The sequence below is a fragment of the Chiloscyllium punctatum genome, chromosome 15, assembly GCF_047496795.1.
Source record: "Chiloscyllium punctatum isolate Juve2018m chromosome 15, sChiPun1.3, whole genome shotgun sequence".
Taxonomy (NCBI): domain Eukaryota; kingdom Metazoa; phylum Chordata; class Chondrichthyes; order Orectolobiformes; family Hemiscylliidae; genus Chiloscyllium; species Chiloscyllium punctatum.
The window spans coordinates 38,527,288-38,546,576 of record NC_092753.1 but is presented as its reverse complement, the minus strand read 5'-3'; the positions used below and the strand labels follow the sequence as shown (position 1 = coordinate 38,546,576).

At 40.2% G+C, this 19,289-nt stretch overlaps 1 protein-coding gene across 16 annotated transcripts in view; it reads right to left on the bottom strand.

Moving 5' to 3' along the window:
• dmd (dystrophin) overlaps positions 1-19,289 on the bottom strand; it is a 1,983,813-nt gene that overhangs the window by 196,727 nt on the left and 1,767,797 nt on the right. For all 16 annotated transcript variants that reach the window (XM_072585000.1, XM_072584994.1, XM_072584999.1 and 13 more), the window contains 2 exons: positions 13,500-13,620; positions 5,094-5,362 (listed from right to left, as the gene is read on the bottom strand). In XM_072585000.1, coding sequence (XP_072441101.1) covers positions 5,094-5,362; positions 13,500-13,620 — 390 coding nt within the window. The remainder of the gene's footprint in view (positions 1-5,093; positions 5,363-13,499; positions 13,621-19,289) is intronic.

The window sequence follows — 19,289 nt, the reverse complement described above, 5'->3', positions numbered from 1 at the left end:
TACATAGCTTTTCCCAAAAATAGGACGGCAGTGAGAGTCTTTCAATTGTTTGTGATGCAGATCACACAGATACTGACCTGCCCAAAGCTATGAACTAGAAATTTACAAGATTGTTACATGATTCAGCAAAATTCAGAGGCAATGAAGGATGAGTAATAAATGCTGTGATGCTCACCATCCCATGAATGAATTTTAAAAAATAGAAAATCTTTTCTTCCTTTCTGAACAATTATCAACTCTTATGCTTCTATTTGGGGGCAGGAGTTAATTTAGACTGAGACTGGATTGTCTCCCCTGTTCCTAAATAAGTTGATATTGCAGATAGTTTTGTTGCAGAATAGGTTTCAGGCAAGATGCCAAGGGAATGCTTGAACTCAAAATCTTCTCATTCAATAATACTTATGTCTATTTACCTCTGAGTCATTTGCATGGACTTTAACTGGAAATTTCCAAACAACTTCAACAGTTTTGTTTTAAGTTCTTCAATTCACCCTTTCCTATCTATAGACAGTAGCACTTACGACAGAGGTAGACAATGGCTGCAGCCCACTTCCTCGCCTTCCACAGACTAGCCACTCTCTGAGACTTCCTCTATGAATTGTTTAATTGCAATTTGCCACCAGAACTAAGCTTTAGCATGGGCGTATTCTTCATTTATTACAATTTGATGAGAAAAAAAAATCAAGAGAATGCTCTAAGATGTATAGCAAAATTACAAAATTTATGGATCTGATACTTGGTTCAAATAGAATGATTACTGGTTTACCTGTGGTGGACCTAATGCCTGTCATCATGTCAGTAACTGCTCACAGTGGAATATTTGAAATCATACACTGAAACATGTGGAGAATTACAAGTGAAAACACAAGCTCCATCAGCCCTTTCTGCTACATGCCAGAGATAGAAGAGTAAGTTATTTCTGAGTGCAGTAATTTCTGAGATTTTTCACTCCTGCTCAAAATGCCATTTCTATTTGTTTGGAATTTTAAGTTAAATGAAATTGAGAACCCACTGATGTTTTCATGATGGAAATAGTAAAACAAATGGGGAAATAAGTGTTTCATCCCTCCAGTGCTACATTATTGGAAATTGTTAACATTACTGGAAACAAAAACCAGTCTGCTTATTTGCCTAGATAAGCATGTTTTTCTTCTAAAACACTTTTCCAAACGCTGAGCAGAAATGCTCTTGTTCCTTCAGTTGAGGTTGTGTGTTCAAAGTCAAGTAATAACCTAACTAATGAGTCAGTCTCATTTCTATTCTGTGAGTCTCTCCTGATGTCCCTGACTAATTACAATGTGCTTTCTCACGCGCTTGATAAATTGATTCTATTTTGCTCATTGACTCGCTTATGCTCCAATAAAATTGCTGTAATGGTACCTGAATGCCTGATAGCTGCACTACCTAAATGAGTCTTCTGAAAATTTATTAACGACAAACAATCTCGATGGCTTGATTTAGTAAAACAGTGCAAAGGGGCATTCAAAGTGCCAATTCCACACTGTCCCTGTGAAAATTCAATCTAGTTGTTGACAAGAATAGTTCTGCTACTGAAGCCATTAGTCTTGTGAACTATCATCTACTCACTTGATGTAATATGTTAAGATTAAACAAGCAAAAATAAAGCCTTGAAAAATTCTTCCCATTTGCTGTTACCAAATACATTTAAAAAATATATTTTGGAACCTAATGAACCTACTGAAATAATCTTAGTAACGGTTCTTTGCATGCTTGAATAATGAAACATTTTAAGGGAATATTAATAGTAGATTATAAAACAGGAACTGCAGTTATTTGTCGATGGCCACTGTTGTGATCAGTGAAGCCCCCACAAGGAATTTGTCTTTGGACCATTGTTATTCATATAAAATTGACTTGTCACATCAGTGAAGGCAATATACAAGTCACTGGATAATTAGCTGTTGGGAAAACAACATGGGAAGAAGTCTATAATTTTAAAACAAAATCTACACTTTGGAGATCGAGCAATGCTCTCAAAAAGAGTAAAAGAACCATATAGCACAGATGGAGGCCATTCAGTCCATTGTGTCTGCACCAATTATTTGTAACAGCTAAGCAATTAATTCCATGCACTTTATGTTTCACAAAGGTCTGAACATTTCATTTTTTTTCACTGTCAATCCAGCTATCTTTTGAAATTTACTGCCAATCTGCTTTCACAGCCTTTTCAGGCAGTGCATTCTGAAGCACTGTTTTAAAAAAAAGGCAAGATGAACTGGAGTTTCATCTTTCAACCAGGTTGGACTAGTTGGTCTGTGTTGTGGTAATAGCTAAGGGACACCACTGAGCTTCAAATTCCCCGAAAGGAGGACAATTAGCCTGGAATGCCTATTTCTGTCCAATAAAAAACTGGAATAGAAAACCACCCATCTGATCTCCATTTTAAAATTTAACAATTTCTTATTTGTTATTTATTGATCAACATGTTTTGGTTCACAGAGGAATAGAAGTAAATTAATGATGTCTGTCATCAGTAATACCCTCTGTCAATAAAGGAGTCTGTCGCCCTGACATTTATTGGGATGGGTTTTGCTGCAAGGTAGGGAGAAAGGACTTATCATGGGATGGATATTATGGTGATTTAGATGCACATAGTACATGTCTTCTTAAAAAGTAGGCTCCAGAGCCAGTTTTATTAATCAGGCCTAGTCCTGCTGGGCAGGGAAATTGTTCACCGCAAGGCCATGGCCCGGGAGTAGCTGGGTCAGTGGTTGCTGTGGGGCGGTGATCACAGGTGTTGATTACATGGAATGCTTGGACAGCGATCAGTGAAGGTTTGTGGATTGGGTTGAGGTTGAGAGAGTTGGAGATCTTGATGGAAAATAAATGATTGCTGGGATTGGCGGGTCGGCAGGGTGGAGTGTGGGGAGTGTGATGGCTTGATCACAGTGAGTGGAGTATGTTAATTGGTGAAGGGGGTTGTAAAATTAAACAGGAAATGAGGGTCTGTTCATGCCTGAGTGTGTTGACTGGTTTCAGTGCCGCTTGATAACATTTCATGAGATTTGGATAGCCTTTGTGGTCAGGTGTTTGCTGTGGCATATTAAGTCACTGCTTTATCCCCATTTAAAACCATTTCAATTGAAAGTTCCAGGCATTAAAATTAGATGATGGAATTTAAAAATCGACTGTACATATTTTATCACCATAGTGACACTAATATTTACCAAAAGAAACAATTGTTTGCTTACTGATTCTTGGGAAACATCACTCTGTTCCATTCCAAAAACAGCCATTGGCCAGAACTCACTGCTTACTGTCCATAAGCCATTTTCTAATCCAGTTGCACACTGCCTATTCTATGAGAATATTCCATTAACCTTAACTTTATTTGCCAATCTTTTATGAGGGATGTTTTCAAACACTTCCTTAAAATACATGTAGACAAAACACACCATATACGTTTGTGAACTCATCAAAAAGGTTAGATTATTCAAGCATGATCTGCCTATAACAACTCTATCTTGGCTCTTATTAATTGCCTCTAGCGTCGCCTTTTATCTGTTGCTTTATTTTACCATAATTATTTCATGATGTACAAAGTGGAAAAAACAGAGTAGAAGAGCAGGGGTAATAGGATTTGTTGAGGGAATAACCAAGCTTTCTTCAGCTGTACTTGTAACTCCTGGATGGTATGAGCCTCTCCCCAGTGTCAGAGAACAGCTGCAGAACATTCTCCATGGAAGGTGATCAGCCAGAGGCTGTGGCCCATGGTTTTATCAAAACAATAATTAGGAAGGAGGGATGGTGGTCCTCACTCTGAATTTAGGGAGCTAGATCAAAAATTAACAAGTAGGACCTTAGAAATTCTTATCTGGAATCCATGGTCTTGGCCACTGCAGGATGGACGTTGGTAGCAGAGCCCCCAAGGTCTGGTGAGTCAGTATTTATGGACATTTTTAATCAACCTGTTCTGATTATTGTGACACACCTCTAGAACAGATAGGACTTGGACCCAGGTCTTCCAGCTCAAAAATAGGGGCACTTCATCTGTGCCACAAGAGCCCTTGCCAACATTTATAAGGGTAGTGAGAGCTAACAAAGGCATGACCTGCTGAGATGGTAGTCTTGATGATGAAAACTTATAAATTACAATAATCTGAAGATAGATCTTGAATATTTCAATTGATGGATCTGTGATTATTTTCTTTGGCAACTTCTTCCATTGTGGGATTCTCCTTCCTGACACGGTATCCTGGAAACAATGGTCTTTATCGTTTGTGTGGATATCTATCTCACATTTTGTCATTTTTGGAGGACACCACGTCCTTACTTCTGACAATTCCTACCAGCTCATTCCATCCTTCTCTGCAGTGATTCCCAGTTCCAAATCTTTGGTCAAGGATGTGACTTTGTTTTACGTCTCCAGGAAACAGCAGTTGGCTGTGTGATGGTTTGAGATTATTTCATGTACTTTTTAAGTCTTAGCACACATCTATCTTCTGCACCCTGTTGCACAATTAATAAAATTTTATCTGTCTTGCAGTTGAGGTCCAATTTTACAAACCTTGGCAGATAACTATGGAGAGGCGAGGCCATAATTTCTTGTGAAGTACATCCTGTGGGCAAGGCTCACTGCTGGGGATGCTTTTTAATGAAATCAATCCTGTCAGATCAAATCTTCTGGGTTAAAGGTTAAAGGAACTGCATAACATTGTGAGTATTCACTTTCCCTCAATCACAGGAAGCTTTACTCTGCACCTAGCATCTTGACATAACTGATCAGGGGCCGGTGGGGGGGGTGCAAGTGCTGCATTCTCAATTACTAACATTGCTTTTGGTCGCAAGGAAACTGGATTTTCTTTACATTTGTATTGCCCAGATGTTTGATAAAAAGAGGTAAGCTATTGTTAAGAAGTAGAGCTTCAGTGGAAACAGACCTACAGTAAAATCATTTGGAACAACCATTTCAGCCAACCACTGCATAAATTATTAACAATTTGAAGTGAATTCTATCGAGTTTAACTGTCGATCAAAAGAGAGAGATTTGAATGTAAAAGGACAATAAACACAATATGTATATTGTTGCTAAATCATCCATCTTACTGCAGGTGAATTTACTTGGCACTTACCTTGACTTTTTCAATATGGTCCTGTAGAGAGTCTATCAGCAGGTCCCCCACAGGTTGCCAGGTATCTCTGGTAGCCTCTGCCTGTCTCAGTTTGCGGTTCAATTCATCCATTGCATCTTGTAATTCCAGGAGCCTCTGCAGGGCCTCATCTATACGCTTCTGCCAATCAGCAGAGCGAGTGCTCAACTTATCCCACTCTAATTTTACTTCCTCAGCATGTTTCCGAATCACTCTGGCAACAGCCTGTGCATTCTCTTCAGGGGTTCTCACTGAATAAACAGGAAGGAGAATTTTGTTAAGGCATTATAGTTCATGAAAGGAATAGGAAATAGTCCCTTTATACTTTAAAACCTAATTCCTTCATCATAACTTTGATGACCCATCCGACTCTTTTGAATTAACATCTAGTTTCAGATTGCACTCTTATGAAGACTTTTGATTGATCTTTATTTATTAAAGTTACTAAGAAAAAGTTATATGACTCACTGTGAGAGAACACGGTTATAAGACCCATATTAAGTGAAGAAATGTGAAGAAGCTATCTTATTGGATAAAATGTAATTACATTGTAAGATGAACATTTGCAATTTAATGACCCCACATAAAGAGATGGTGCAGATTCGGTGCAAATTTTCACCATCATCCTTTTTCATCCATTATCAAGTGTGCATCAGAAGTGTCAATCAGAATTCCCCATATTTACCCCAATTTCAAAAAACTCAATAACAGCAAAGATTAGTTTGCAAAATCTATCCAAAAATTCTAATCAGGTCTACTTAATGGAGTTACAGACACCAACCATGCAGCACAAGTTTTGGGGGGGAGGGGTATTTTGTTTATTCACTCATGGGACATGAGCATTGCTGTCTTGCCAGCACTTATTGCCCATCCCTAGTTGTCCTTGGAAGGTGATGGTGAGCTACCTTCTTGAAACGCTGCCGTCCACCTGCTGTGGTTTGCCTCACAATGCCATTAGAGAGGGAATTCCAGGATTTTGACCAACCGACAGTGATATATTTCCGAGTCAGGATTGTGAGTGGTTCAGAGGTGAACTTGCAGGTGGTGGTGTTCCCATGTATCTGCTTTCCTTGTCCTTCAAGATCATGGTGATTGTAGATTTGGAAGGTGCTGTCTGAGGATCTTTGGTGAATTTCTTTAGTGTATCTTGTAGATTGCACGCACTATTGCTCTTGAGCATCGGTAGTGTAGGGAGCTGGTGGTTGTGGATGTAGTGCCAATCAAGCGGGCTGCTTTGTCCTGGATGATGTCAACCTTCTTGAGTGCTGTTGGGTCTGCACTCATCCAGGCAAGTGGAGGGCATTCCATCAAACTCCTGACATGTGCCTTGTAGATGATGGATGGGCTTTGGGGAGTCAGGAGATGAGTTACTCGCCATTAATCCTAGTCTATGACCTGCTCTTTTAGACACCATGATTATGTGGTGAGTACAGTTGAATTTCTGGTCAATGGTAACCCCAAGAATGTTTATAGTCCATAATACAGTGATGTGATACCATTGGATGTCAAAGGGCAGTGGTTAGATTGTCTCTTAGTGGAGATGGTCATTACCTGGCACTTATTTGGCATGAATGTTACTTGCCACTTGACAGCCCAGGGCTGGATATTATCCAGATCTTACATTTGAACACGGACTGATTCAATATGTGAGGAATCATAAATGGTGCTGAATATCGTAAGATCATCGATGAACATTCCTTCTTCTGACCTTATGATGGAGGGAAGGTCATTGATGAAGCAGCTGAAGATGGCTGGCCTAGGACTACCCTGAAGAACTCCTGTAGAGATATCCTGGAGCTAAGATGACTGACCTTCAACAACCACAACCATCTTTATATGTGCCAAGTATGACTCCAACCAGGGGAGAGTTTCCCCCCTCAAACCCATTGATTCCAGTTTTGTGAGAGTTCCTTGATGCCACAATCGATTGAGTGCAGCCTTGATGTCAAGTACTGTCACTCTCACCTTAACTTCGGAATTCAGCTGTTTTGTCTGTGTTTTACTCAGGTTGTAATGAGGTTAGGAGCTGAGTGGTCTGGTAGAACCCAAACTGGGCATCGGTGAGCAGGTTATAAAATACTTATAAGCTGTACAATAATAGCTCTGTTTTGTTGGTACATTTTTGAGGTGAACACTGACCAGTGTTTAGGATGCAATGAGTCTTTATGACCTTCCATATGAATAACCAGTCTTGGGAGGCATATCCATTTGCCAGCCAAGAAGTGGACCACATTGGGAGGGCTGTGATGGATCATATTTCATTGATTTTCTTTTGAAAACTATAATGCTGAATTTAAAAATATGATGTTTGATTATAATATGAATTGGAGAAGGTAACAGCAGTCATGGACAAGGGAAACAAAATACCAATCAGGCTCCTCAATATAGATAGACTGAAAAATCATTCATGTACTGATTTGGATGAGGAAAATATTGGTTGAGCTGTGACACCATGTACAGTTGAATAGCATCAAAAAGTGTGGAGCTGGAAAAGCACAGCTGGTCAGGCAGCATCTGACGAGCAGGACAGTCAATGTTTTCTGATGAAGAGCTTATGCTCGAAACATTGATTCTACTGTTCCTCAGATGCTGCCTAACCTGCTGTGCATTTCCAGCACCCCACTTTTTGACTTTGACCTCCAGCATCTGCAGTCCTCACTTTCTCCCAGTTGAATAGCATGCCAACAATCAGATCCTGGATTCATACATGAATGAACAATTATTAATTTGAAGTTCCGGGAGGGGCCCAGTGTCAGTGTATATCTAGGCTGGCATGTGTCACTAACCTCAGATGAGATGGGGAGAAAAACTGGCAATAAGACAAGATGAATAAAGCGTTCCTATGTTATCCACATCTCAATCATTTGCAACAGCAACTGCTGAAGTATAATCTATCCTTGGCCAATACAGCTGCTCTGAAACAGTTTCATTGTTTGCTGCCTTGGAACCTGGCTATGCCAAAAATGCTCAAAAAGTGCAAATTAAGTGAAACCATGAACAGTGATGATACCATCAGACTAACTGGCGTAAACAAATTGTTGAGACTGACACCATGACAGAAATGAAGAAATCATTTTTTTTTCCCAATGGGATCCAGCTGTACCAACTAACGAGCAGAACGTGAAGAATAGAAGAACTAATTTTGTTTGGAAAACTTGGCCGGCATGAACGAGTTGGACCAAAGGGTCTGCTTCTGTGCTGTACGACTCAATGACTCTAATATATAAGTTGCATTCACAAGTTTAATGATGATTCAAATTTAATGTCAAGTTAATAGCATCTTTCTGTAGAACTTATAATGGGCAAAAATAATTTTGAAATCAGACACAACTTGCTAAAGCATTTGAAACATAATTGCACACTCCCAACTTTATTGTTGCTAGTATTTGTCCCATTTCATTTGAAGTACTGATGTTCGCAAGCTACTTTTCCACAGACACTTAGCCATGCTTCATAACATAGTCAGTCTTCTTACGCAATTTTTAATATGTTGGCAACCATTAGTAATTCATACCTCCAAGAATTCACTCCCTTTATTGCAGTTTTTTTTGTACAAGAAAGCTGTCTTTCTGCATGACAGTCACAATCTTCTCCCAATTAATCGTAAATTAAGGCTGCAATTGTGCTATGGGCTTGTATTCCCCAGGTGCTAGTTGTTATTATTCAAACTCCTTTGAGTTAGACAATAAAGAATTTTCACAAAGGGAAGACTTATCCTATTCATCTGAGCTGCATTCAAACAGGTCCCAGAAGAAAAAAAGGCGAAGTGGTAATTCATTGTGCCACAAAGTCTCCTTTGATCATTTTGTCATCTTTACTGGAGTTCCTATGCCAAGGGGGAGGAAATAACAGGCAACCCTCAGGTCTCTGTGATGCTACTCAGTGAAGGATGACTAGAAAGTAACATCTATTGATGTGTCTTGAATGATGGTACTTTGGCTCCATTTATTTTTATCCAGTAGTGTCCCAGTCCAGAAGCGTAACAACTGGGCTCTTGCAACTGTGAATCCAAATTCTACAACTCCTCATAGAATATTGGTGACACTAACTGCAACAGCAGTTGAAATTAGCAACAAGCATCGATGACCTCAAATGTAATAAGGTACATTAACAGATGTCAGATGATGTCAAAAGAAAGGATCAAGTGAGAAAGAGTGTAACTCAGTTTGGATTCTTGTATGAAAGATCTGACCCATACATTGGGCCGAACTGGAATATTCTTTTATTAATTATTTACTGTTTTTAAGTCAGAATCTAAACACAATGTTTACAACACAAGTAAATGTGCAGCAAGACCAGGACAACAGCCGAGCCTGGGCTGATAATTGATGAGTAACATTCATGTCACACAAAGGCCAGGTAATGACCTTGGCTTATAGGAAAGAATCTAACCATCTCCCCTTGATATTTAGTATCATTATCATCAATGAATCCCCCCCTTACTGACATTCTAGAGTGATCACTGACCAGACATTGACCTAGATTAGCCATATAAATATTCGGGGATTCAGTACCTGTGGTGTACCTTGGATTTCCAAAAGGCATTCGACAAGTTGCCGCTCAACAGGCTGATGCATAAGCTAAAGATGCATGACATTACAGGTAAAGTATTAGCATGGATAGAAGATTGCTTTACTAACAGGAAGCAAAGAGTGGGAATAAGTAAGTGCTATTCTGGCTGGCTGGCAATCAATAATTACCAGTGTTTCTCAGGGTTAGTGTTGGGATGCAATTATTCACAATATACAAAGATGATTTGGAGTTAGGGATGACGTGTAGTGTGTCAAAGTTTGCAAATTACACTAAGATGAATGGCAAAACAAAGTGTGCAGAGGACCGTGAAACTTTGCAGAGTAACATGGATACTTTAAGTGAGTGGCATGGGTCTGGCAGATGGAATACAATGTTAATAAATGTGAAGTCATCCATTTTGGTAGGAATAACAGTAAAAAGAGCTATGACTGGAATGGTAAAACGTTGCAGCATGCTGCTGTGCAGAGGGACCTGGGTGTCCTTGTAAATGAATCACAGAGGTTGGTCTGCAGGTACAACAGGTAATTAGGAAGACAAATGGAATTTTGTCCTTCGTTGCTAAAGGGATTGAGTTTAAAAGCAGGGAGGTTATGTTGCAGTTGTATCGGACGCTGGTGAGGCCACACCTGGAGTACTGTGTGCAGTTTTGGTCTCCTTACTTGAGAAAGGATGTATTGGCACTGGAGGGGGTGCAGAGGAGGTTCACTAGGTTGACTCTGGAGTTGAGTGAGTTGCCTTACGAGGAGAGACTGAGTAGACTGGGATTATATTCATTAGAATTTAGAAAAATGAGGGGGATCGTATCGAAACATACAAAATTATTAAGGGAATAGTCAAAATAGATGTAGAGAGGATGGTTCCAGTGGCGGATGAAACGAGGGCAAGTGGGCATAGCCTCAAAATTAGTGAGCTCAGATTTGGGACTGAATTGAGAAGGAACTTCTTCACCCAAATGGTTGTGAATCTATGGAATTCCCTGCCCAGTGGAGTAGTTGATACTACTTCAGTAAATGTTCTTAAGGTTAAAATAAATTTTTTTTGAACAATAAATGAATTAAGGGATATAGTGAGAGTGCGGGTAAGTGGAGCTGAGTTCACTAAAAACTCAGCCATGATCTTCTTGGATGGCGGAACAGCCTCGAAGAGCCAGATGGCCTACTCCTGTTCTTAGTTCTTCTGCTCTTATGAGGCGGGAACAACATGTTTAACACGAGGAATTCAGCAGTGAATAACTCACATCTTGTCTCTCCAGTGCCTCTCTACCTTCCACAGGCACAAGACTGAATTGTGATGGAATCACTTGCCTAGATGGGTGCTGACCTAACAACATTCAAGAGGTTTGGTACTATCTAGGACAAACAAACCTGCTTGAGTATCACCTCATCAATCACCTTCAACATTCACTCCCTTCACCACTGAAGAACATGATAATGGTGGATATCATGTACAAGATGAACTGCAGCAACTCACCCAGAAGCCATCACCAACACACTTCAAATTTACAGCAACTCCAGCATTTGGAAGGCAAAAATAAGAGATGCATGGAAAAAACTACCATCTTCCAGTTCCTATCCAATTTACCACTTATCACCCTGACTTGAAAATAAATCACCATTACTTCAGCGTCAAGATCCTGCAGTTGCCTTTCCAACAGCACTATTGGTAAACCTCTGCCATATGGACTGCAGTAGTTCCAGAAAACTGCTTCACTGACACCTTCTCAAGGGCAGTTAAGGATGGGAAATAAATAATGGCCTAGCCAGCAACACACTCATCACATGAACAAATAAAAGAAGTGTTTTTAAAATTAATTCATGGGATGCGGGCATCAGTGGCTAGGCCAGCATTTTATTGCCCATCCCAAACTGCCTACAGGGCAGTTACAAGTCAACCACATTGCTGTGGGTCCAGAGTCACATGTAGGCCAGGCCAGATAAGGAGAACAGTTTCCTTCCTCAAAGGACATGAGTGAACAAGATTGGTTTGCTGATAATCAACAATGGTGACTTGGTCATTGTTAAACTCTTAGTTCCAGGTTTTTAAAAATCAAATGCAAATTCCATCAGCTGCCATGGTGGGATTTGAACCCAGGATTAATAGGTCCAGTAACAATACCACTAGGCCATTGCCTCCTGAGATATCAATAATTTGCAACTTATTTCTAAACCTTTGGAATATGCAAGTTATGAAATAATTTTGTCATTAAAAATCAATTGAAATATATTTAGGGTCCTGAAACGTGATACACAAATTGTTACACAGTTTTTTCCCTTTCTATCAACTGATTTCAAATGCAATCAGAATAAAGCAATGGAAACTGTCCCTTACCACTGCGGCCCACAAGGAAACAACGTGAAATGGTTTTATATACTTTCAACCAATTTTGCTTTCCCATAACACCAAACTGCCCACAATTTTCCCAAAGGCATTACAATGGCAATTGGACTCATATTCCGTTAGAGTCATGAATAATTGGAATCTTGCAGATGAGCCAGAATTGTACAGAGACATACTGTCGGAAGAGAATGAACATTCAGATTAGTCTGCAGCTGACCACTGAAAACTGAGCCAAGAATGAAGCTGATACAACGTGGCTAATGAGGAGCATATTCCATTCTATTGCACTGACGTACCATTGATCATGATATATGAGTTGATTTGACATATAAAATGACCCCTGCATTTCACAGTGAAGTTTAGACCTATACTCAGTATCTACCTTGACTCCCTATTTTTCAGCAAATAAATGCATATTTTAGGCTATTCATGCATTTGGAATTGACTTTGATTTTTCAGCACAGAAATACATAATTCTTTGCATTGTTTATTGATGCATGTGATCAAGCAGGCAATACAGACCATGTCGCCAACAGGATGCTTGGAAGTTTAAGACACACAGAGTACACTCTATGGCAATTAAAGATCATTTCGGAACAGCAATCATGGCACTAACAGCTCATATTCTATACTTAGTGAGTAAGACAATCTGTTTTTGGAAGGGTTTTTGAATCTTCTAAGATCAACTTTTACATCAAAATCTATGAAATATAATTCTGAGAAGAAAAGTAATTCACCTAAAGATTCCTGAAATGACTCATTGGGAAGATGAGTAAGTGGGACATTGTATTAAAAAAAATTGTTCATGTTAGGAAGGAACCCACTGTCTAAGAAAAAAAGAGCGAAGTTTGTTGAAATATATACCAACAACATGGTGAGTAAGGTAACCTCAAGTCGTACTCTATACTAGAACAGACTTGAGAAGCAAGCAGGTTTTGTTTTCCACTGGGTTCATCACTCAACTGACGAGTATCAAATCATGTAGACCTGTGGTAGACAACAAGAAATAATCTCACCATTCCTGAACAATGGAGGGAGATAAGACTGTGGTTTCAATTCTTTATTACCACCTATAAGCAGGGTTTCCTTTTCCAAAAGATAGACAATACGCAACATATCTTACTTTTAAAAACAAATGACCAAAGCTCCTGATTTTTCCAATGGTATGAGTACCTCTCTCACTATTATTCTCAAATTTCTTTGCTTTTAATAGTCTCTAGCAGAGTAACAATACATTAATTTTGAAATGAAAAAGCAACAGAAATCAACCAAGCCTGATGTTGTATAGAATCCTCTTTTTAAAGAGTGTGGAGCCGCAAGGACAGCAAATTATTCAATGCTATGTACTTGGGCCTGAGGCAAACATAAAGACTCATCTTATCATTAAGAGATCTGCAATTGAACATTAATAGTCCTTGAATGCACTTCACTAATTAGTTTTCAGTAAATCAGGCAACAGTGACTGAATAGTTGTTACTTCATCATTACTGGAATTCTGAGAACAAGTTGAGTAATTACCTTTCGGTGATGCCAAAACACTTTCAGGTCCTTCGATAGTCTGATCTGCCAAGAATTGACGCACTGTGTCCAAAACACTCATGATCACTGGTTCCTTAGCCTTCAGCTCCCGTCTGAATGTCTAGAAAAGTACAGCATATTATTATAGCTTTACTTACACAGCGACTAAAAAAGCATTAAAACCAATTCATGAACCAGAGAAGTACAACTGAACCTACTGGAATTGTACCACCATTACATTTTCTCTGCCATGGTTGTGGTGAAATATGTAGGATCAATTTTCAATTCCCACCATATGATTCATGGACTAAAGTGTTTTTTTTAAAAAAGAAAACTTTCTATAGCCTTGGTGGTTACCTGAGCTTGAACCAAGCTTATGAAACCATGATGATATAAATAAAGACAGCTTGAGCCAAAATTAACATTTTTATCAAAAGGCAATAAAACTAGGTCAAGTGTGAATGAAACCTTCATCTTCTATTTTTGACTTACAGCTTTCTAGTAGTTTCATATGTTGGGATTAATATCAGCTGTGGATTATCCAGCTTGCAATAAACCAATTAAGTTTAACATGAGAATACAGAAAGGAGTTGTTTTGCAGTAGCTCTTTGCCAGATCAGACAGCGAAGGAAAATTTATTGACAACTGGAGGTGTGCTACCTTACACCCTGCATGATCTTGGAAGATGATGCATAGTAAAGAAACAAACTGGGACAACAGCCATTCAGTGGGAACTCAAAGATCTCTACAAGACTGACCATTGTTGAAAATATGAGTCAACAATTAAACAGCTTACACATCAAGATGTCGAAGGACTTTTAAATTGCACAGCATTTATTCTTCATGCCTGTACCAGACATTCTCTCTTTTAAGATTATTACCTGGCTTTATGTTTGCATGCAGTGTCACATTGTTTCTCTTTCTCAAAAGCAATAAAATTCGCCTTTCTTTTTTCCCCAAGAAACCTTGTAATTCCCCATTTCTTCTTGATCTCGTTTACTTCATCTTTAATTGATGTTTGATGTATAGTTATATGCTAAAAGGAAAAAAAAATCTTACAACTCGTGGGAGGATTTGAAATGAGGGGAGCTGAATCACCTGACTCACCTGATTGTACCAATCCTTCAATGATTGTCACCTAATGTGATGGAATGGTGAGGATAATTTCATGATTCCCTGAATTATGCCATCGAGGATACATCATCCTTGCTCCCTGGAGGACCACCTATGGTGCTATGTTCAGGAGGAAGTACTGGACAAAATATAGTTCATAGAGCCCTCAATGGCAGAACAGACTAAGACAAACAATGTCTAAGGAAGGCAGCAGCAGCAATATGGTCCCACAATCATCACAGTACCAATATTTGATCACCAATCTTTCACAATCATGCGAATGATGATGGGTTTAACTTGCTAAACAATCAAATGTAAGATTCTGTCAAGGTCCATTTACCAATCCCGTGATAACGGAAAATTGTCAATGACAACAGCGCTGTCAACCAGGAAGTACCTACTCAAGGATCTGCACACAGGCGGCAATACAAGAAATTTGTTGGATATCTGACATTGGTCAGAGGTATCTTATGACAGCAGCATCTGTAAGTGAGCAGTCCTCTTCAGAGATACCCTTTTCTTACCCCAAATGAGGAAAGGGCTAGAAAAGGTGCCTGAAAAATAGTCAATGACTATGATGTTGAAATGCTGTCCTCCTGCTGGCAAAGTGTGCTCAACATACTTCACTACAACAAACATTCCCTTCTGCCAGAGGACAAATGCAACACTACTATTTGGTTTAAAGATCAATGTGATTTCTTATCAGAGATCAGTATAAATCACTGACTTCTTTCTTGGTGACTTACTTGATTATTTGATGAACATTGACCTAGCACCAAAACATGACAAGGCCCAAAACTTCAAGAGAAAAAATATCAATGTCTTTACCCGTATCAGCCCAGCCCAAAAGAGAAATTCTAAATTCAGCTCATAACTAATCTGGAAAATCTTCACACATCCAACTCAATTCGAGAACAGTGATCAAATGAAGTCTATCAGTCTCCTATGGCCAAACCATTGTTTTTGAACATAGTCAAAACCAGGTTTGACTAACTTGATGACAGCAGCAGTTATGTGATTTCTCAAACAAAAATGAGCAGCTTGCATGGACTGGAACAACGCAAGGTGACAAGTGAGAAGAAAGCATTCCAAAAGATCAAGCTTGACATCCAAACACAAGTTTAGAAAATAACGGTCATGAGATACAAGGAGAAATCTTAAAACAAGATCCAGTAATATGTTTACCATTACGACATATAAAGTTCTTCAGAAGTCACAAGGGCCATTTGTAGAGCAAGATCAAATCAAAATGTCCTTTTTTCGAGATGGAAAAAAGGAGGTTTCTAACAACAAACATAATCAGAGGTTTCTCAGTAAAGTTTTAAACCACACTGTCTCTCTGGCAGTCACAGGATGTAGGCAATCGGGAAGCGTATGTTTCAGGATTTTCCCTGTTATGGCCAATTGAAAATATTACAATAGAATCAATAGTGTTGTTAACTTTCCCTCTTAAATAGTCACATTTCTGACTTTCAGGGGCCAGAGTTCTTTATCCTCCCAAATTTGTTGGATGTGTGTGTGGAGTTTTGATGTGAACAAAGGTACACCAGCTTTGAAGACCTTAGCCAATGGCAGATGGAGTTTAATTCAGATAAATGTGAGGTGCTCCATTTTGGGAAAGCAAATCTTAGCAGGACTTATACACTTAGTGGTAAGGCCCGAGGGGGTGTTGCTGAACAAAAAGACCTTGGAGTGCAGGTTCATAGCTCCTTGAAAGTGGAGTTGCAGGTAGATAAGATAGTGAAGAAGGTGTTTGGTATGCATTCCTTTATTGGTCAGAGTATTGAGTACAGGAGTTGGGAGGTCATGTTGCAGCTGTTCAGGACATTGGTTAGGCCACTTTTAGAATATTGTGTGCAATTCTGGTCTCCTTCCTATCAGAAAGATGTTGTGAAACTTGAAAGGGTTCAGAAAAGATTTACAAGGATGTTGCCAGGGTTGGAGGATTTGAGCTACAGGGAGAGGCTGAACAGGCTGGGGCTGTTTTCCCTGGAGCGTTGGAGGCTGAAGGGTGCCCTTATAGAGGTTTACAAAATTATGAGAGGCATGGATAGGATAAATAGACAAAGTCTTTTTCCTGGGGTGGGGGAGTCCAGAACTAGACGGCATAGGTTTAGGGTGAGAAGGGAAAGATATAAAAGAGACCTCAGGAGTAATCTTTTCACGCAGAGGGTGGTACTTGTATGGAATGAGCTGCCAGAGGAAGTGATGGAGGCTGGTAGAATTGCAACATTTAAAAGGAATTTGGATGGGTATATGCATAGGAAGGTTCTGGATTAGTGGTGCTGGAGGAGCACAGCAGTTCAGGCAGCATCCGAGGAGCAGTAAAATCGACGTTTTGGGCAAAAGCCCTTCATCGGGCAAAAGCCGCACCAATCAACCACACCGCCCTGTGGTCCAACATTTCAACTCCCCCTCCCACTCTGCCGAGGACATGGAGGTCCTGGGCTTCCTTCACCGCCACTCCCTCACCCCAGGGCATCAATGTGGACTTCAACAGTTTCCTAATTTCCCCTTCCCCACCTCAACCTACTTCTAAACTTCCAGCTCAGCACTGTCCCCATGACTTGTCCTATCTGCCTATCTTCTTTTCCACCTATCCACTCCACCCTCCTTCCTGACTGATCACCTTCATCCCCTTCCCCACTCACCTATTGTACCCTATGCTACTTTCTCCTCGCTCCCACCTCCTCTAGCTTATCTCTCCACCCTTCAGGCTCTCTGCCTTTATTGCTGATGAAGGGCTTTTGCCCGAAACATCGATTTTACTGCTCCTTGGATGCTGCCTGAACTGCTGTGCTCTTCCAGCACCACTAATCCAGAATCTGGTTTCCAGTATCTGCAGTCATTGTTTTTACCTATATGAATAGGAAGGGTTTGGAGGGATATGGGCCAGGTGCTGGCAGGTGGGAATAGATTGGGTTGGGATATCTGGTCAGCATGGATGGGTTGGACCGAAGGGTCTGTTTCCATGCTGTACATCTCTATGACTCTATGAGGAAAAGTAGTGGACCCAGCACCAATCCTTGTGGCACTTCACAGGTCACATGCCTCCAGTCTGAAAAACAACCCTCCACCACCACCCTCTCTCTTCTACCTTTGAGGCAAAAGTGGATCCAAATGGCTAGTTCTCCCTGTACTCCATGAGATCTAACCTTGCTAACCAATGACCCATGGGGAACCTTGTTGAACGCCTTATTGAAGTCCATATAGATCATGTCTACCGCTCTGCCCTGATTAATCCTCTTTATCACTTCTTCAAAAACTCAATCAAGTTTGTGAGACATGATTTCCCTTGCACAAAGCCATGTTGACTATCCCTAATCAGCCTTTCTAAATACATGTACATCCTGTCCCTCAGGATTCCCTCCAACAACTTACCCACCATCGATGTCAGGCTCACTGGTCTATAGTTTCCTGACTTGTCCTTACCATCTTTCTTAAACAGTGGCACCACGTTAGCCACCCTCTAGTCTTCCTGCACCTCACTTGTGACTATCAGTGATACAAATATCTCAGCAAGGGGCCCAGCAATCACTTCCCTAGCTTCCCACAGAGTCTGAGAGTACACCCGATCAGGTCCTGGGGACTTATCGACTTTTATGTGTTTCAAGACATCCAGCACCTCCTTCTCTATAATATGGAAATTTTTTCAAGATGTCACCATCTAGTTCCTTACATTCTACATTTTCAGTCACTTGCAGTTTGGCCAATGGGTCAATGGGTTAGTTACAGCCTAATAAGAAGCACACACCTGGAATTTGCTCAATCCTATTTATGTCCAAAGTTTATGCAAGTCCGTATATCAATCTTGTCAATAATAATTTACATCCACATTTCCTGCAAATTTGTGGGCTCAGTGGTTAGCACTGCTGCCTCACAGTGCCAGGGACCCGGGTTCAATTCCTGCAACTGTCTATGTTGAGTATGCACATTCTCCCCGTGTCTACGTGGGTTTCCTCCAGGTGCTCCGGTTTCCTCCGACCGTCCAAAGATGTGCAGGTCAGGTGAACGGGCCATGCTAAATTGCCCATAGTGTTAGGTGCATTAGTCAGAGGGGAATGGGTCTTGGTGGGTTGCTCTTCTGAGGGTCGGTGTGGACATGTTGGGCGAAGGGCCTGTTTCCACACTGTAGGGCATCTAATCTTAACTTGCCGACATTGAACTTAAAACTAGCATAATACAAGATCCAATGCAACACTGTGAAGCGGGATAATACAGAGTGGACTAATGTCCTGTGCTCTGGCATCTCACTCTTAGAACCTCATACGCTCACTTTCTTTTCCAACCTTTGGTTGAGCATAGTGAGGCACAATAAAACATCATAATTGCTAGAAAACTGCAGGAATAATTATTACACTGATATCATACGACTTCAGGCTCTGCTGTGCCTGAAAACTTCAGCAATTGCGCTCGCACATTATTGCTGTAAATGCGTGAAAGTCAAGTGATATAGGATTGCAGTTAAGTAAACAAGAGGCAGAATTTATGGAGGATGCAAATAATCAAGTTTTTTTTCATTGCAACACCTGTGAAAATCAGTAACATTCATATTTCTTGCTACAGCACACATTGCTCTTGCACATTATAGTTACTGTGAAGAGCCCCCAGGTATTTTAGTCAATATCTCTAAGCAGCAAAGGAAGAAACAGGGTGGAAATTTATTACAGCCAAATT